Genomic DNA, 19,498 nt, shown 5'->3' on the forward strand with positions numbered 1-19,498 from the left:
ATCTTGCCATGCTTAAAATCACAGCCCAACTAAACTTGCACCAATGTTTCATCTAAGGTATACTAACCAAACTTACAGGGCCCATAAGACAAACAATTAGAACATACTACTAGCCTATGCTAAAGAAACAAGCTAAAGTGAAAAATAAGATGACCACTAAAGATACTGAAAAGCTAATTTAGGCTGCAAAACACTGCCTAAATACTGCTAAGCACTGAAGAAATTAACTTTTACATATATATTGCAATTTAAGGAAGCTGAAATTCTCATACAGTGGTGCAGTATTACAGTACAGAAGTTGACAGAGTTAAAATGGTTAACAAGAACAAATCCAGCTTACCAGACAATAATGATCCCAGCTTGCGCAGTTGTTATGAAGTGATGTAGCCTCCACCATCCTTTTATCCTACAATCAGAACAAATAAAGTAAACGGAAGATTACTGAAGAAATTCAGCTGAATGAACGTCTGCTGCATTCTCTTTACATGTACAGTAAGCATCCCCTCTCGTTTCAATCAAACTTGTAAGGACATTTACATGTTGTCCAGCCAACTTACTTTGAGCCATTCACTGCCAGAATGCTTTCCCGTATTGTCAGTGTGCAGTAATACCAGACCAGAAGAAAGTGCAGGATAGCGTCATTGGCCCTGCAAGCAGGGAGGAGTGTCGAGTCAGTCTTCAACATTAGTGCAATGTCAATGTTAGCAGCACAACTTGAAATTAAACGCAGATGCTTAAATGTAACATGAGTGCATAGTTAGTGGCCCCTGGAGAGTACAGAGGTTTATGCAGAGTTTAACAAAAAAAAAACAATCCATGCAAGAAAAAAGATATCAAATATCTCCGGAAATTTCAAGAGAAACAAAAACCACAGCAATGACAACACCTTTTACACCATGAACGGTTCCAAGTGCCTAATACAATGCAGCATTTGCAACGACCTCGCAACCAATTCCAGAGCAGGACATCTACAACTACAAGATGGAGTCCTGGTACAGTCCAATGAATATGGGACATACACTTCTGACAAACAAAATTTTGCAAGCACTCATTAGCACCCAATGAAGCCTTTAAAGTCACTTTCAATTAATGTTACTCCAGAAATTTGGGGAAATTCTAACTGCTGTCTGATCGGAAAGCCCTTCCTTCACATAAATAAAGCCCCCCACAATGTATCAGAGGCTTGTGAGCCTGTAGGACAATACTCAATGTTTCCCCCAAACATGACTGGCATCATAGCACATGTAATGCTATCTGCAGAATGAAACCGAAGTTATATCAGTAACATGTCACACTTAGGCTTACCGTAATGCAACACAAATCTGATCATATTGTTTGTTACATGTGTAATTGTTGCATTCGGTACTGTATAAAATATTCACCAAAATAATTTTCTATAGAATCATGGCAACACTTGACTATCAGCCAAGAGAACAGGCTGTCTTCAGGAAGGGATATTCTACAGTGGATCATGTCAGGTAACTGACAAATCTGTGTAGTACAATCAACCTCTCTATACGGCTTTTTGTAGATTATGAAAGGGCATTTGAATCAGTAGTGATACCAGCAGTCCTGGAGGCATTGCGCTATCAAGGAGTACAGGAGGCACATATGAATCTCTTCAAAACTGTCTGCAATGGTTCCAACAGCTACCTTGTTCCTCCACAAAAAAGGTAGAAAATGATCTATCGAGAAAGGGGTCAGATAAGAAGGCAATCTCTCTAATGCTATTCACTGCATGTTTAGAAGAAGTATTCAAGCTGTTAGACTGGGAAGTCTTAGGAGTGAGGATCAACGACAAGTATCTCCGCAATTTTCAGTTTACGGATGACAGTCCATTCAGCAACACTGGGGTTGGATTGGAACAAATGATTGAGGACCTCAAACAAGGAAGTGTAAGAGTAGGATTGAAGATTAATTATGCAGAAGACAAACGTAATGCTCAATGGCTTTGCAAGGGAACGATTCATGATCACCAGTCAACCTCTAGAGTCTGTACAGGAGTAATTTTATCTAGGTCAATTACTCACTGGGGACCCTAGTCACGAGAAGGAAATTTACAGAAGAATAAAAATGGGTTCGAGTACATACGGCAGGCATTACCAAATCAAGACTGGGAGCTTACCACTGTTGCTGAAAAGTGTACAATCACTGCATTCTACCGGTGCTAAAATATGGGGCAGGAACTTTGAGGTTGACAAAGAAGCTCAAAAACATGTTAAGGACCATGCAAAGAATGATGGAGTTAGAAATTTAAGGCATAGAATTAAGGAACAGGAAGAGGGCGGTGTGGATCAGAGACCAAACGAGGGCAGCCGATATTCTAGATCACATTAGAAGAAAAAAAATGAAGTAGGGCAGGCCATGTAATGGGTAGGGCAATAAACGGTGGACCATTAAAGTGACAAAATACCATTACAGTTACAGAACTGTGTTTTCCTTGCCAAGGCAAGGAAAGTACAGTTGAGGACAGAGGAAAATTAGGCCGGGTGATGAAATTAGGAAATTTGCAGGTGCAAGTTGGAATCAGCTAGCAAAGGCAGGGGTGATTGGAGATCACTGGGAGAGGCCTTTGTCCTGCAGTGGACACAAATATAGGCTGATGATGATTTGTTATATATGTGGATTCTACTGTATCTTCCACTTTAAACTCCCTTTCTCTTTTTCTTTTGGTAAACTATTTGACAAAGATATAATGATTTGCATCAGAGTAAGGGGTGCAACTTTCACCTAGCTTCAAGGTTTTATAGCTCTTTGATCATTGCCTGTCCTTGTTCAAACAATTGAGGAGCAAATAACAGAACCGAGAGTGTTACCAACCTGTAATTCATTGTTATGCACAAGATGGACATGACCAGAATGCACATGGTGACTTTCAGTTTGAACCTCTCATACTCGTCCTTGTACCGATACCTAAAACAAAAATAATAATGATGGTCATATGAAATAAGAGTTGGTGAAGGAGTAGAGTACAGTAGGCCAACCTTTTGGCCAAATATCTGAACCCACTTACTTGTCTGCATCCCTGAGAAAAAGGTTGACACTTCCAAGCACAATCTGCAAGTAAATGCTGCAAAAAATAAAAGAAAGGCATGACTCTGGAGAAGCTTCACAGCAAAAGCATTAGAAAGGACTCCCAGCATAGAACTTTCGCATTTTCTACTATTTTATTTTTCTGTTTCCCCCAAGAAAGTGGCCAGTAGCCTCTGGTTGAGAACTCCAATTACTCCAGCTGGTAAAGGAAGATATGTTCTGTCATTCTTTGTGACCAGTTTTGTTTCAATTTACCAAGCACATCAAGTTCGCTGGAATATCACTCAGACACCAGCAAGTGCAGCAAGTCACAATGAGAGTTTGTTAATGCCCTTTCCACATGGGAATTGTGAAGGCATCTAAATTTGCATATTAGATAAAGTCAATATTGAACTGTTAAGTGGTACCTCAGCAGCTTCAACTGCCCTCAACTCCGTATAATCTATTGAATCCATAGAGTCCGATGGAACGCTCATAAAACTGTGTTGATCGGCTGCACTGTACACTCATGTCAGCAAAATGTTTGCACTAGCACACCTTGGACAGGACTTTTGAAGGGAAACAATTACCGGAAGGTTATCTAATGGCTTAAAACAGATAGGTTGTCTTACATCAAGAGGGAATGCCTGGTTCATGCTGTCAAAAGTGCAGCCTGAATATCACTGTAGTTCTTACAAGCCACCACTTCAAGATAGGTTAGTTGCAATGTGGCAGCTTGAAAAGAACACTAACAGGGGACTTAAACAGTATTATATATAACAGCACAGAACTTTCCTTTCAGTTTCTAAACACACTCAATTCTTTCCAATATTGGCCAAAGAAAAATATACGAATGCAATGAACAAACAAAATTCACATTCATGTAATGCTACAAGCACAACAGATAAATCTGTAAGAATGCACAGCAAAAACATTCTGGATAAACTAAATTTTGAGGTATAAAGTTTCAAAACAACACAGTAGGTTTATGAGGGATGCTGTAGTGGAGGGCTCTGGATTTATTTTCACTACTGGGAGTTTGTTAACAATTCATGGTACACAAACATTTTTGCATTCTGCCCCAATTGGAATGTGGCTGGCGCTGCTGGGAATTGAACCCAGATCCTCAGCAGCACAAGTCCATAGCCACTGAGCCACTGTAGCATGTCACAAAAAATATTCTAGATAAATTATGCATATTTTTTACATCCTTCAACAAAGATTTCAGGGCCATTTGCATACAGTATTCATTCGACCTCGACAAGACCAAGGAAACTGATCGAATAATCTGACGGGTCGAATTAAACAAGATGCAGAAAAAATGTCAAAACACATCACTGATTCATTTGGCAGTATTTGACCGATTTTAACACACTCCCAAATCAAAGGCGCGTCCCCTTTCTATGTGTCCAAAGTAGTAAACTAACGTAGAAATGACATTATAGCTCCTGAACAAAGTAGAAATATAATGAGCAACCGATTGTTTAGTGAAAAAAGAAATGTTGCAAGATGGCGGCCGGTTTCTTCAAGTTAGCTTCGCCGCAATGCTTCCCTGTTACGCCGCAACGCATCTGAACATTGCGAAGGCAGTTTTGGTATCGGTCGTATTGCACCGCACAGGCTATTTCCGGTCCAATCTTCTTTAAAAAATAAAAAAAAAAGAAGAAAAGGCGCGTATTAGAATCGGGTAAATACTGTAATGAAACATTGTAAGCTACGGTTACTGCTAGAAAATCTTCCAGGGGCGGGCCGAAAGTAGGCATTTTTGACAAGAGATTAAGTGTGTTCAACGCATTCACGGTCCCCTAAGATCCGCCGAGACAGGCGCTGCCACTAAAGGTCACCATAGGCATGAGGCGCGAGCATGCTGCCTAGTAAAGTTCGAATTATCCGGCGAAGGCAAATTTTATGATTGAAATAACGAAAGTTTGGGCCCATAGAAATGTATGGGTGCCGGCCGGAAACTTCGACCGGGATCAAATTGACCCAAAAATCGAATTAACCGGAGTCGAATTAACGGAAGTCTACTGTACAACGCTGATGCTGGCTGCAGCAGTGCTGCAAGCTCTTGGTTCAAAATTCCCAGTTGGTAGCCGTATTTTCGAGCAGCGGGAAAAGCGCTACTGCAAGTAATGCAGATATTAATGTAAGCTTCAAAGGCTACCGCGTTATGAGCATCTGAAAATGCAAATGACATGGGTATAAAGCAAGAATTGGCATGGCTGCTTTAAACATACCGCAGGAATACCGGCCAATTTCAGAAGCTTGTGCGTTCATGAAGCCTTTTAAAATCAGTTTCAGTGCAAATTACACCATAAATGCTGAAATTTGGGGACATGTTAACTGTTCTTATATTTGAATGCCTTGGAAAGCACTTCTTTTCACAAAGCCACCTAAGCCACCCACAATGTATCGGGGCTCATGAGCCTCAAACATGACTGACATCATAGCTGACTTAATGCTCTCAGCAGAATGAAGTCAAAACTGATCACAACCAATGACAAGATAACTATTCATTGAACAGAGGATAAAAATAAAGTTCCATACTATTGACACTTACCCATGATCCATACCCTGGCCACTACATAAATAAATTGCTGGTTGAATAAACATTTCGCGGCAGGAGGTCAGAATGACAAATTATGCAGTTCAAGTGATCCTAGATAACCATGTATGTTCCATAAATGTCCATAGAACACTATGTTTTCAACATTGCACACATCCTATAGATATCTAGATTTGTCCAAACATTACAAATACATACTGTGGACAATCTAAGTTCAATCCAGATCACACTGCTGTAACGTTGTAAGAACGTCGTAGCTGGACATATGTGACCTCTAATAAATGCTCAATTTAGGCATGCAGAGGTCTATAGAACATCTAGAGGATATTTTTCAGTTCTCACTAGCGAGCTATTTTTGCAGGTGCCTTAGCAGATGTACTATCAAGACAAATTCAATATAATGTTCACATAGCAGACACTGTGTGGCAGAACGCTCACGCAGCAAGATCAGATACATCGCTTGCACACATTAGTACACACGCCCACGACCACAAAGCACAGCATCTACTTATTCACCTGGACCTCCCGCCTGGCACAATGAGCATATTTAACTAACAAAGCTTTAAAAGTAACTTGTATCAGAAAATAGGCAGAGTAGATGTATACATATTAGATGCAGACAGAATAGTTTCGAACTATAATTTGAACAAACGAGAAAACGTAATTCCGTCATAGGGAATGGAAAAGCGGCCTATGGGGGTGGCGGCAACTGTTCATGTGTTGCCCGAAAAAAGCATTTTGTCAGGTTGTTACAACATACATTAAACATTATGTGATCAGCCACACAATGCCATAGCCACGGACTACCATGTTTCGGAACAAAAATTCTCTGAAAAATTTCGACAAGCCTTCAATTTAACCTGAGCCTATAGTTCCACCTATTACTTCTGCAAAATTTAAGCACCACATTCAACGTGAATGGCAATTCATGTGCAATCAAGCTCGGGGAGTTTGGCATTTTCAAAGATCTAATCGCATAAAAATTTAACTACAGAACTTTACACCTCCCAACCGATACTGCATCTTAAATAATCTTCAAAAAAACTTAAAATGCAGTCAACCAATATGATGTAGTAGGTACATCTCTATGACGTCAGTATGTGATGTTCATAAAGAGTAATTCTAAAGTAGAATGAAAGTCAATAAGACATGAGCTACTTGATATTTGCAAAATACATACTACGTAGTAGGACGTCCTTTAGATGTTATGATGGGACGTGGACCTATAAACCATACCTGGATGTTGATAGGATATCGGTGGTTCACTGGGATATCATGCTAGCAGTTGGACTGTGTCAGACCTGTAGATTTTCTGAAACCCACACTCTTGAAAAAAACTGCAAATTTCGTAGTTTCAAGGACTCTCAATGAGGTCGAACAAACTTCTGATGTGAAAATGGGATCTCATTTCCCAATAGACATGCATATGCTAAAGCTTGCTACATGAGAGCAAGTCAAGCCACTACCTACCTCTCGAAGTCATTTTGACTGAAAGATATGAACAGGCATTGAACTAGTACACTGATAAGAGATCGCTTGTGGTAGGCGCATGTGCAAAATTACCCATTGGGATGTGGTAGGTCCTGTCCCATGTCGTCTAAGTGCAACCGCTTGGCTTCCAGCTTTTGCAGCAGCTGCGTCTTCTGCGCCTTCTCCTCATCGCTGGCTGGCTGAATCTTGTTCAGCGACTCGAGGATCTGTGATGACCGGTAGCGGTGGTGCTTCAGAGCCTTGAGGCACTCTTCCTGGGACCGCTGCAGCTCTCCGGTCAGCACAGTGTACCGACGGTACAGCTTCTGTAAGGGCCACAGAAGCAGAAGTGAATAAATAAACAATAGCAGGGATGGAAGGAGAGATCAGCTCCTAGCCTTGCCACAATAACCACCACTTTGCAGAAAACAAGAAAAGTGAACAGTCACTTGAACAAGGGGAAGTATACAGGAATGGAACAAAGCCTTGCCCAGCTCTCATATTATAGATGGTGCCCATTTGTGTACAGAAAACCTTGATTAGGACATATTTGCTGGAGTAGCAAACAACATCATAATGAGCACTTCAAGACCGAGTGGAATGGAGGCGAGATGGGTAAGGTAGGTAATGAGCTTCAGCAATAAATAGGATGCTCGACATCTGCTTTCCATGTGCCCTAGAATGCAGGTGATTATAGACTTTTACACTGAAGCCAGATGTACCTGAGAACTACGCCCATTGGGTGACTGACAATAACTTTACAGCAACATTGCTGCAGTTACTGCACAATTCAGAGTTAGGAGCTCTTAGCAGATTTTAAAGGGGAAGCTTTACTGGCCGCGAACTTGCGATTTTCCCGTGGCGGTGCTCCGAGGAGGCACATGACGTCACAACGCACGCTTCGCCGCGGATATTTCTCTCTCCTACTCGCTCCCTAGACTCTACTGCGCATGCGCCACCAGTAGCACCAAGCCAAAGGTGTCCCGCCGCTGCGCAGCGCCGCGCCTTTCCGCCGCCGCCGTTTGGTATGACGTCACACCGCGTTCCTCGTCATTGCGCTCGCCTCCGCTCGCTCCGCCAGCTGCGTCGCATGCCTGATAACATGTCGGAGGATTGAAAAGGAGAGCTCGCAAGCGCCGCAACCACAGTTGAGGCGGCAGCATGGATGGTGACAATTCTGATAAGCAGGAGGAGGCCTGGAATCGACATCGGAACGAGATGAAGAGGAAACGAATCGCCCAGGAAACAGACGAACAGCGCGCCGAACGATTAGCTAAACGCCGCAACATAGCTAGACAACCAGACTAACCTGGACTTGCAATCAAGATTAACCAAGGCTAACAACCATGCTATGCCTTAGCTTTCGCTACGTATATCCTGGCACAGCCGAGCTAAGCCACTGCAAATTTTATTTTTTTATTCCCTATGTGCCTTTCGGCAAGTCTACACCCTAGAAAATCAAAGTTCTTAGACACTAGTGAATCAATGCCCAGTAGTAGCAATGCAAGTGTATTAAATTAAGAAAGAAAGTGAACCCCGTGTAAGAAAAGCTATCTAGAATACCTCCTGCAGTGTCCTGACAAACCTCGTAAAACTTTGCTTGCTGCCACATACACTCCACTATATTGCGAGGCCAATGAATAATGTTTGCCTTCCCCGATGTCACGGGTATACCTCCCAAAGCTTGCATTCTCTCGAGGCATGAAAGGAAGGTGCAAGGCATTTTTTTTCTTTCCCAATCCTTAATAACAAACTCATATTTTTTGCTAACGACTCTTCCATTTCCATCACCTTCCTTATTTCTTCCCCACCAATTACTCTGCTCAGCTTGCTTTACCAGAATGAATGAATGAATGAATGAATGTGTTTACTATCACAAAGCTGGCTCTGTGGCCTAAGTAGGAAGAGGTTGATCTGGGAGCGAAGGTCAACAGAGGGGCATCGCGGGAATCAGTGGCCAATCCTGAGGATGCCATCTAGAAGTCCTCTAAAAAAGGTGGATGATGCCTGTTTTGCAGGCAAATCTGTAGAGCACCCCGAGGATGCCTAACATTATAACTGGCAATCAAATCCAATTCTAGAGGTCAGCCACAAAGCCCAAGTGCTTGGAACACTGGCCAGAAAAAATTATGTCAAGTTTGAGGAGATAGAATATAAACATTAAATTTCCAGCCTACTCCTCAGCTCCAGATCTTTAATGTATACTAAGCAAGGCCCAATAAGCTAAAGGGCTGAGGCATTGTGGCCTCTGCATTGCTAACTGCCTCACCCTTCTTTGTAAAGGAAAAACCTTTGCCTGCATCTGCACACACTCATACAACAACCATGCGTGCAACACAGAGACCATGTTCAAAACAATGTGAGAAGCTTGAGCAAGGAATGAATTCCAATAAAATGATTTGTTTATGATGAAGAGAAGCACTAAAGAGATAAGCTAAATCAGCTAAGACTGATAAAGCATTTTTTCAAAACTATATTCATTAATTTCACAATAAGACATTCATTACTAGAAGAAAAAGAAGAAGGTCAAAGTTCTATATTTGTATTTCACACTGAAATCCCAGTGCTAGTACATCAGTGTGACTGATGGATTTGAAAGCATGTTTCTTTTACTTGGCCATTGTGGTTCACTAATTGTTCCCGAGACTTGCTATTATTTTAGAACACAATTTAGTCCATCTTCACTAATTAACTAGGCTCAAGCAGATGCTGTCCATCAAAGTTTATGATGCGACGGCAAGCTGACGTGGGAGCTTCAAGGGGACATCCCCACGTGTCTTTCGTTTTGCACCATCTGTGGCCTCACCAAGTTTTTCGTGGTAAGAGTGGCATTTTTCGTATCATAGAAAGGTCATTTACTAATGCAGCATAAGCAATTTTTCTGTTTGGTGTGCCTTTAATATACTTGGCCACCCGTCCGAAATAAGCACCGCAGTTACTAGACCCTGCAGAGACAACGCATTCAACATTCTACACCTGCATGAAAGCTCTTTCAACTACAACTGCATGAAAGCTCTTTCAAGCAGCTGTTACTTTTTATCCCACACTGTGCCCTCGTTCACTGCTCTTTATTTTTTTGTGTGCAAGCATAATTGGGTATATAATATGCTGAAATATACAGCTGCATGCTTCGAAAGTGGAGTTAAAATGAGGTACAGATGCCATTTGATGGAAATGTGTTAGATTAATACACATCTTTTGTGTTTCCAAAACTCTTGCTATGATCAACATTACAAAGACTGTATACTGCCTCAGTCGCCTCAAGTTGCAATTTGCAGAAACAAAGTGAAAGAGAAGTTCCATTATAACTGCCTTAAATGTTGTGACATGCTGTATAGTGACTGACTGGCTTGAAGTTACACAATTGCCTTATTTGGTCACGTTTTTTTGTTTTGTTTTGTTGTTTTTTTTTCACTACAGACATGTCAAGCAGTTTCAAGTGCAACTGCATTGTTTTATACTAAATTCAAATATTCGTATCTACTAATTAGAGCATCATACTCGATGTCTCAAAAGATCTTTCATACCTTGCCGAAAAAAAAATGAATGTATAACACCTACTTAAGGAGGCATGCAAAATATTTCATGCACTAGTCTCTACAGAATGCGCCCAATGATTTCTTGGATGCACATTGATATGGAAGCCACTGCAAACAAGAGAACAGAACAAAAGGAAAGCAACTGTACCCCTGCTTGTGCTAAATATAGGGGCATTCGAGACAGATGACGTGAAATGGGAGACACAATGAAAAGTCAATTTTTCTTTCTTTTCTGCCCTTTATCCCTCCTCTCAGCTTTTCCAAAGTGAGCAATACATCAGCATACACCAAACAATGCAGTTGGACTGCTTAGATCAAAGAAAAACAGCTGTCTGTGCAATTACCTTTAGTGAAATATGACAAGGAATCTAAATGTGAAGGACAACAGCCAACAGATGTGCCAATGTAACATCATGACAGTATTTCTAAAGAACTGAATGACTGCATGAACCAGCTAAGACTAATGGTTTTATGTGCATCCAAATACTTTAATGAAAAAAGAACAAGTAAGCAGACGTGTATAACTAAGTTTGTAATGCAACATTAGTTTTAAATATGTATTAACTAATAACCTACTTGTACATGCAGCATAAATATAATACCATATTTTTTTAATACCATCACCAAAATGTACTTGGTTAAAAGGTCACTAAAGAGAAGAATGATTTCAGCTGTGTAAGTAAATTACCTTTCCACAATAGCAAAACAGTCACTCATACTCCAAGAATACACCTGGTAAGCCAGAAAAGGTGCAAGAACGAAAGGCGGTTGGTGATGCCGCCTTGAAATTCCCCGCACCAGCTAGCCGTGACAACAGCGATATTTATGCCGTCTCCTCAGGCATAGTTAAGCTTTCTTTATAGGTAAAAATGAATTACATTGTTCTGAAAGAGGCAAGCACTGAACTTGGGAAGTTTCAAGAATATTTATTGAAGCACAATGGCCGAAATGCGAAAAGATACTATGTTATCTATGGCGTCACATTGGTGTACTGATTCCGCAAGTTCGGTGGGAAATTTGAAAATAGAGCTTCGAACATCATTTCCACTTCCAATAATCAACCAATTAATGGGAAGCCATCAACTGTATAGCCCTTTAATAATACTTTAGCAACCTAAACTTTCCTCGTTTCTCAATAGCGTCCCTTTAAATGTTACACATCTACACAGTGCAGTACATGCATCAGTTTAGTTTCAAAAAAAGGTGTTTGTATGCCCAAGGATCAACATTGTGAGCTGTCTATAATCAAGAATAGCACTCTTTGAGGAAGTATCAGACATTGTTTGGGATATTATCGGCCTTAGTGAGATTAGACGAACTGGTGAGGCTTATACATTGCTAAACAACGGCCGTGTCCTCTGCTATAGAGGTCTCCCTAATAAGAAGCAATATGGGGTAGAATTCCTAATTCATAAGGACACAGCAGGCAACATTGACAAATTATACAACATTAATGAGAGGGTAGCAGTAGCCGTAATGAAACTTAATAAGAGGTATAGATTAAAGGTAGTACAAGCCTACGCTCCAACAACCAGTCACGATGATGATGAAATAGAACATTTTTATGACGTTGAATTAGTGACGAGAAAAGCGCAAACTCAATATACTGTAGTCAGGGGAAACTTCAATGCAAAAGTGGGGAAAAAGCAGGCTGGTCAACAAGCAATTGGCAACTACGGCATCAATTCTAGCAACATTTGAGGAGAGATGCTGGTAGAATTCACGGAAACAAGTAAGCTTCGAATAATGAACACTTTTTTCAGAAAGCGTAGCAATAGAAAGTGGACCTGGAAATGCCCTAATGGCGAAACAATAAATGAAATTGATTTCATACTTTCTGCCGACCCCAGCATACTGCAGGATGTAGAAGTGACAAATAGGGTAAAGTGCACTGATGATAGTTTAGTGAGGGCTGGGATTCACCTCAATTTGAAGAGAGAAAGAGCAAAATTGGTCAAGAAGAAACAGGTCAACCTAGAGGCAGTAAGGGTAAAAGCAGACAAATTCAGGCTGGTACTTGCAAACAAATATGCAGCCTTAGAACAGAGAGATGACGATGACATAAAGGTAATGAATGAAACCGTAACTAGACTGGCTTCACAGGCAGCAATTGAAGTGGGAGGCAAGGCACTAAGGCAACCAGTACGCAAGCTCTCCTAAATAACAAAGGACCTAATAAAGAAAAGACAAAGAATGAAACTGTCCAGTACAAGAGATAAGATAGAATTCGCCGAAATGTCAAAACTGATCAACAAGGTGAAAATAAGTGATATTCGAAACTGTCACGTGAGAAAAGCTGAAGAAGCCATAAAAAATGGACGCAGCCTGAAATTAGTGAGAAGAAAACTTGGCATTGGACAAACCAACATGTCTGGACTGAAAAATAAGCAGGGTAATATGAGCAATTTCGAAGGTATAGTAGAAGCAGCGGAATAATTCTATACTGACCTGTACAGTACCCAGAAGAGTCAGGATACCACCATTAGAAACCGTAATGAACAGGATACAGAAACTCCTCCTATAACTAGCGATGAGGTCAGAAGGGCTTTACAAGACATGAAACAAGGAAGTGCAGCAGGAGAAGATGGAATAAGTCTATTTAATCAAAGATGAAGGAGACACAATGCTTGGAAAACTGGTGGCTTTTATACGAGGTGTCTATCGACTGCAAGGGTCCCAGAAAACTGGAAGAATGCAAGCATTACACTAATCCGCAAACAGGGAGACGTTAAAGAATTGAAAAATTATAGACCCATTAGCTCACTCCCAGTATTATATAAAATATTCACCAAAATAATCTCGAATAGAATAAGGGCAATACTGGACTTTAGTCAACCAAGGGAACAGGCTGGCTTCAGGAAGGGAGACACTGCAATGGATCACACCCATGTCATTAATCAGGTGATCAAGAAATCCGCAGAGCACAATCATCATCAGCCTGGTTACGCCCACTGCAGGGCAAAAGCCTCTCCCACACTTCTCCAACTACCCCGGTCATGTACTATTTGTGGCCATGTTGTCCCTGCAAACTTCTTAATCTCATCCACCCACCTAACTTTCTGCCGTCCCCTGCTACGCTTCCCTTCCCTTGGAATCCAGTCCGTAACCCTTAATGACCATCGGTTATCTTCCCTCCTTATTACATGTCCTGCCCCTGCCCCCCGCCCCATTTCTTTTTCTTGATTTCAACTAAGATGTCATTAACTCACATTTGTTCCCTTACCCAATGTGCTCTTTTCTTATCCCTTAACGTTACACCCATCATTCTTCTTTCCATAGCTCGTTGCATCGTCCTCAATTTAAGCAGAACCCTTTTCATAAGCCTCCAGGTTTCTGCCCCGTACGTGAGTGCTGGTAAGACACAGCTGTTATACACTTTTCTCTTGGGGGATAATGGCAACCTGCTGTTCATGATCTGAGAATGACTGCCAAACGTACTGCCATCCCATTCTTATTCTTCTGATTATTTCAGTCTCATGATATGAATCCGATCAGAGTACAATAAGCCTGTCTATATGGCTTTCATAGATTATGAAAAGGCATTTGATTCAGTAGAGATACCAGAAGTCATAGCAGCATTACGTAATCAAGGCGTACAGAACGCTTACGTAAATACCTTGGAAAATATATACAGAGGTTCTACAGCTACCTTAATTCTACACAAGAAAAGCAGGAAGATACCTATAAAGAAAGGGGTCAGACAGGGAGACACAATCTCTCACAGAGAAATATGCAGCAAGCATATTTCTGCAAGCACACTTCCCATCACTTCTCACACTGTTTCCGGTATTTCCGCTAAATGCTAGACCTTTCCATCAAGGCAGGGCGGAGAGCATCTCCATCTCGTAAATTCTCGAGTTTTAGTAGCCAAAATCACAATATGATTATGAGGTACACTGTAGCAGGTGGGACTTTGGATTAATTTTGACCACTTGGAGTCCTTCAATGGGAACTTACAAATCTAAGTACACAAGCGGTCTTGCATTTTTCCCCTTTAGATATGCAGCTGCTATGGCAGGGATCACACTTCGAGCTCAGCAGGCCAATGCCATAGCCACAGCGTTACTGCAGCAGACTAGAGCTTCTCTCCAGGCTGCCGCACGTGAGAACAAAACCACATGCTGCAGCTTCTGCAGTGCTTTTGCAAGGGGCTCATGCATATTTACACAACAGACCAGAAGGCATTATGGCAACACCCAGAGCACTTTCGCTGGAAAGGACTACAAGTACGCACAAGTACTTTCAATGCTACAAATAAGGAACTGAATACCAGAGTATTCGATTCATTCACTGAAAACAGTCAGCCACGAGCAGCATCTTAAGAAGGTATCCACATGAATAATAATAATATTTGGTGTTTTACGTGCCAAAACCACTTTCTGATTATGAGGCACGCCGTAGTGGAGGACTCCGGAAATTTTGACCACCTGGGGATCTTTAACGTGCACCTAAATCTAAGCACACGGGTGTTTTCGCATTTCGCCCCCATCGAAATGTGGCCGCCGTGGCCGGGATTCGATCCCGCGACCTCGTGCTCAGCAGCCCAACACCATAGCCACTGAGCAACCACGGCGGGTGTATCCACATGAAGCGTGTTCAAATAACTGACGGTATGAAAAGAACAAGGAAGGCTTGCATTACCCAAGGAAAGATACATCAAACTGCCTCCAACTGCCAATTTTACTGTACTTAAGCTGCTGAGGTGCCCTAACTCCTTACATACCTAAGAGCAAATAAATGTGTAAAATAAAGACATTTATAGAAAACAGCACAGTGTTGTATCGCACAATGGCAGCACTTGGAGCCTAGATATACTGTGAAACACACTCTTTGCTTGTACAGAGCTCCCAGCAATAACCGCAGCAGCCCAACCAACCCATGGGGCAGAATCACGACACTTCCTATCTCGCTTGTCTGGTGTTGTGTGCTGTTGAGGCAGTGATAAGCACCGGCAGACAGTGAGCTGCTGTCTTCAATGCCACCAGCACCAATGCATTAAAAAGTACACTGCTCTTATCTGTGCACGACGACCATGCTTGTCTGTTACCGGTCTGAAGAGGCCCACTATCTACAGGAAACAGAGGCATGGTGATGGAATAACATATATGCGTAGACTATTTTCCAGCCGCTCAGACAGCCCTTCAGGAGATTATACAGCTACTACTGTAGGCACAAAATGAAAGGCTGTACATTTCAACATTGTCTATTTTTCCCAACGAGCGAACACCCCGAAACTACATAATGTGGTTATTTTGGGACTCTCATATATATATATATATATATATATATATATATATATATATATATATATATATATATATATATGTGTGTGTGTGTGTGTGTGTGTGTGTGTGTGTGTGTGTGTGTGTGTGTCTTTTACTGCATTTTCTTTTCGACATTTCAATTTTAACTATTGCTAAATTCCCCGAGCTATATATATATATAGCATACCGAGGTCACCGAGTTTTAAGTGGCGCTCGTGCTGTACGCCCATACTCGCTAAATCTCGCGCTTGAGCAACCGACCGCGGAGCACGAGGAAATCCGAATGGTCCTGCCTCCAGTCAAACCGAGCCGATTTAAAAACGCATTTCAATGCGAAGTACTCTGTGGTGTCGCCGTTTTTTACCTTTTCCCTGCACAGGCCATACGTTGGGAACTTGGCGGCATGGCCGGCACTAACAGTCCTACTTTTTTTTTTTTTTTTCATCTCACCTACGTTCTCGATGCCAGATTCTCTCCTTCGTGCGCCTTTGCTGGCTCTTCCTGTTCAACTACGAACACAGCGCCTCACGACAGCCAGAATCGGCTGCCGCAAAAGAACGGCCCTGGGGAAAAATCACGTGGGAAACAACGTCCACAACACAAGCGCACGCAACGGTGGTGTATTTTATTCGGCTCTTACCGACACCAGTTAAGCGATGATTGAGATCGCCAAGGGGCAGGAAAACATGCTAAGCAGAGGCTGAGGCGCCGTTCGACCTTGAGTGAATCGACGGCGCGCCTACTTCTCAAGGCGGATGAGACAGCCAATTCGGCGGAACTGTTTACAGTGTGTTTTGTTTCTCACGCTGGGATTTAAAAAAAAAAAAAACATGCCGTGAAGACAGAAAAAAACGGCAAGAGAGGAGTAGGCAAGCGCAGTAGATGTCTTTTGGCACACTGGCCGGCAACGTTTGCGCTGGCAACATGATGTCAGCAGCTGGTCGGTATTACATGTCAGGGTCAAGAGTCACGATGCTAGCAACGAACCTTGCCGGATGCCTCAGCCTCACTACTATGTTCTTCAAACTCCGCAAAAGATTGTTTTTAGTGGCACAGACGTGACGATGTATCAGGGGAATACGGAGATCCGCAGGCATCCGCTAACAGAAAAGCATTCATACACGAACCTCGCTACAGACCACCCAGCCAAAGCTGTCCACTAGGGCAAAGAACTTACGAGACGTTGTGGGGGAAACTCTCCGATTTTGGTGAAACGAAAGTAATTAACCCTGCCTGCATTAACAATGCATGGCGAACTCCCTTTGAGCAGCAATGACTTTTTGTGTTCGCGAAGTAACTGACAAAGAGGTGCTTGCCAAAAAGAGTACCATTATCCAGGAGACTATAACAGTACGGCCGCAGCGTAGACGCAACAAGCAGCACTTGCCAAACGCTTGCTAGCTCAAACGTCACGACATGCAAGCTGTCCCGCAGAGAGCTCACCTCTAAGTCGCAGTATTCCTTCTCGAGCTGGTCCCATTCTTCAATGCAGGCGGCCAACGGCTGCGAATCGCTCATCTCAGCAGTGTGGAATGAGCGACGAACGCAGCAAAGTAGCCAGCGCTCGCCGGAACTCCAAGCACGTCGGCGGGGGCAGACACCTAACGAAGCCGCCGAAGGAAGACGCACAGAGGACAACGCCGCGATAACTCCGACGCTGCTTCGGTCGCTAGAGTCCCTTGGCTTCTCTTTTCGATCACACCCTCTCACAAAACACGCCCGCCCGGCGTTCGCTTCCACTCGCCTCTTCGCTGGCTTGCCTCGCTGGCCTTGCGTCGCTTGTGGGGGCTGGCTTGCGATTTCATTACTCTCGCAGCAATGGCTCTGGTCACTTGGATTGGATTGCGCTGCGTGCTTCGGCTGCGACGTCAGCAGTGACGCACTGACGAGCGGGAAATTCAAGGCAGATGTTTGCGCGCCGCTCAGGTTTTTCCGTGACGCGGCGTCAATCTGTTACCGGCGCTGGCATGAAACGTTTGGCCGTCTTAACTGCGAAACATTGGCGCAGCCAGGGAGGGAGACATAGGGCACGTGCCCCCGAAATTCCTGTTAGTATGCGGCCTGGCTAATCCCCACGCCACTGCTGCGAAACGCATACCCTTAATTTCTTGACGTGCCTGTTGTCATTTTAGCAGGTGAGTGAACCTTTATTTCTTACAATGGGGAAAAGGGCGGTGCTTGGGCAACGGCGAAGATTCGACATCCATTTGTTCGCCACTGCATGACGTCTTTTCTTTTTTTCCTTCCAGCTCTTCACCGGGATATTACCCAACATGGCGGCCGCGACGACGTCATTACACGATATCATCAAGTGTACACTTTTTTTTTTCGATTTTTGACAGTGACCATTTTTCATTGGGTTATCACAGTTTTTTGTTTGTCGCTCGGCGCAAGACTCGTGTAGGCTCCCCAGATGAGCCCATCGTGCTGACATACTGTCATGTTTCTTGTTTATGCAGCTTCTGTATGCTCCAGAACCTCAAGATGACGGCCAGGATAGCGTCAATGCAAACCGTCTATACTCTTGCAAGCAAAAGACAGCGACGCAGTTTAAACTGGACGCAATTGCCAGAAACGTGAGCTGAGTAAAATGTGTTCCTCTTGCAGCAAGCTCAGGTGCGATGACAGTGCATTATTACGCTACATTTTAAGATATACGGTGAATAAATTAAAATAAATTGTGGGGTTTTACGTGGCAGAACCACCATCTGATTATGGGGCGCGCCGTAGTGGGGGACTTCGGATATATTTTGACCACTTTCGACCATCTCTAAACGTCCTAAGTAGAACGTAGAGCGGTAGGTTTCGCGCACAAATTAAAAACAATAACACGCGCACAGACGCAAGCACAAACTTCCAACGGCACCTAATTGATTGGCAGGGTGAAGTTTACATCCAGACATGATCGTACTACATGCTATTGACAAGAAAAAAAAAAGACTTGAAAACAAACAAATCGACTTTGACTGACTCTAACACGCGCGCAGCCCACACCGATTAGAAAACAAACAGGAAAAAATAATTCGCCCTACAAGACGAGCCGAGAGGAGCCACTTGTGGCCGCGGACATTGCGGCAGATAATCAAACTCCTTTTGTGCGAACCGTATCGATGCAGCCCTGACACATTCGATTCACAGGCGAATAATTGTTACAGCGTGAACTAACTCTCTTGCGACTTGGTTTTGATGATTGGTGACCACCTCGCAATCTTCAAAAACAGGTTGATAACCGCAACCCTGCAACGAATTGTGCCCTTGCATTGTCTTGTATGAACGTTGTGATCTTTCTCGCGAAGTCTATCATTTAGGCACTTTCCTGTCTGGCCCATGTATTCTTGTTTCGAAATCATTCTCGTTTTTCCGTTCTTTCCTATCGCCTTTCTCGTTTCTCCTCTTAGAATAATTACTTCTCTTACGTTACCTCCTGCCACCCGATTCATGGCCCATCCCCCTCAGTGGGCACGCGCCATGGATGAGGATCGTCATCATCATCATTGAATGAAGTGTGGAGCTTTGCGTGCCAAAACCACGGTGTAATATGAGGCACGCTGCAGTGGTGGAAGCTGGATCAACTTTGGCCCCCTGGGATACTTTAACGTGTGCTTAAATCTAAGTACAAGATCGTTTTTGCATTTCGTCCCTATGGA

General features: G+C 42.9%; 1 protein-coding gene across 1 annotated transcript in view; it reads right to left on the reverse strand.

Annotated features, from left to right (window-relative positions):
- The window catches only part of LOC142575835 (transmembrane protein 120 homolog), a 29,486-nt gene extending 11,829 nt beyond the window's left edge, over nucleotides 1–17,657 (reverse strand). The window contains exons 1-6 of the mRNA XM_075685533.1: nucleotides 17,295–17,657; nucleotides 7,142–7,374; nucleotides 3,014–3,070; nucleotides 2,821–2,913; nucleotides 558–647; nucleotides 341–406 (exon numbers count right to left, since the gene is read on the reverse strand). Of these exons, the coding sequence (XP_075541648.1) occupies nucleotides 341–406; nucleotides 558–647; nucleotides 2,821–2,913; nucleotides 3,014–3,070; nucleotides 7,142–7,374; nucleotides 17,295–17,369 (614 nt within the window). The 5' untranslated portion in view covers nucleotides 17,370–17,657. The remainder of the gene's footprint in view (nucleotides 1–340; nucleotides 407–557; nucleotides 648–2,820; nucleotides 2,914–3,013; nucleotides 3,071–7,141; nucleotides 7,375–17,294) is intronic.
- Between the last annotated feature and the right edge of the window lie 1,841 nt (nucleotides 17,658–19,498).

The sequence above is a fragment of the Dermacentor variabilis genome, chromosome 3 (assembly GCF_050947875.1).
Source record: "Dermacentor variabilis isolate Ectoservices chromosome 3, ASM5094787v1, whole genome shotgun sequence".
Taxonomy (NCBI): domain Eukaryota; kingdom Metazoa; phylum Arthropoda; class Arachnida; order Ixodida; family Ixodidae; genus Dermacentor; species Dermacentor variabilis.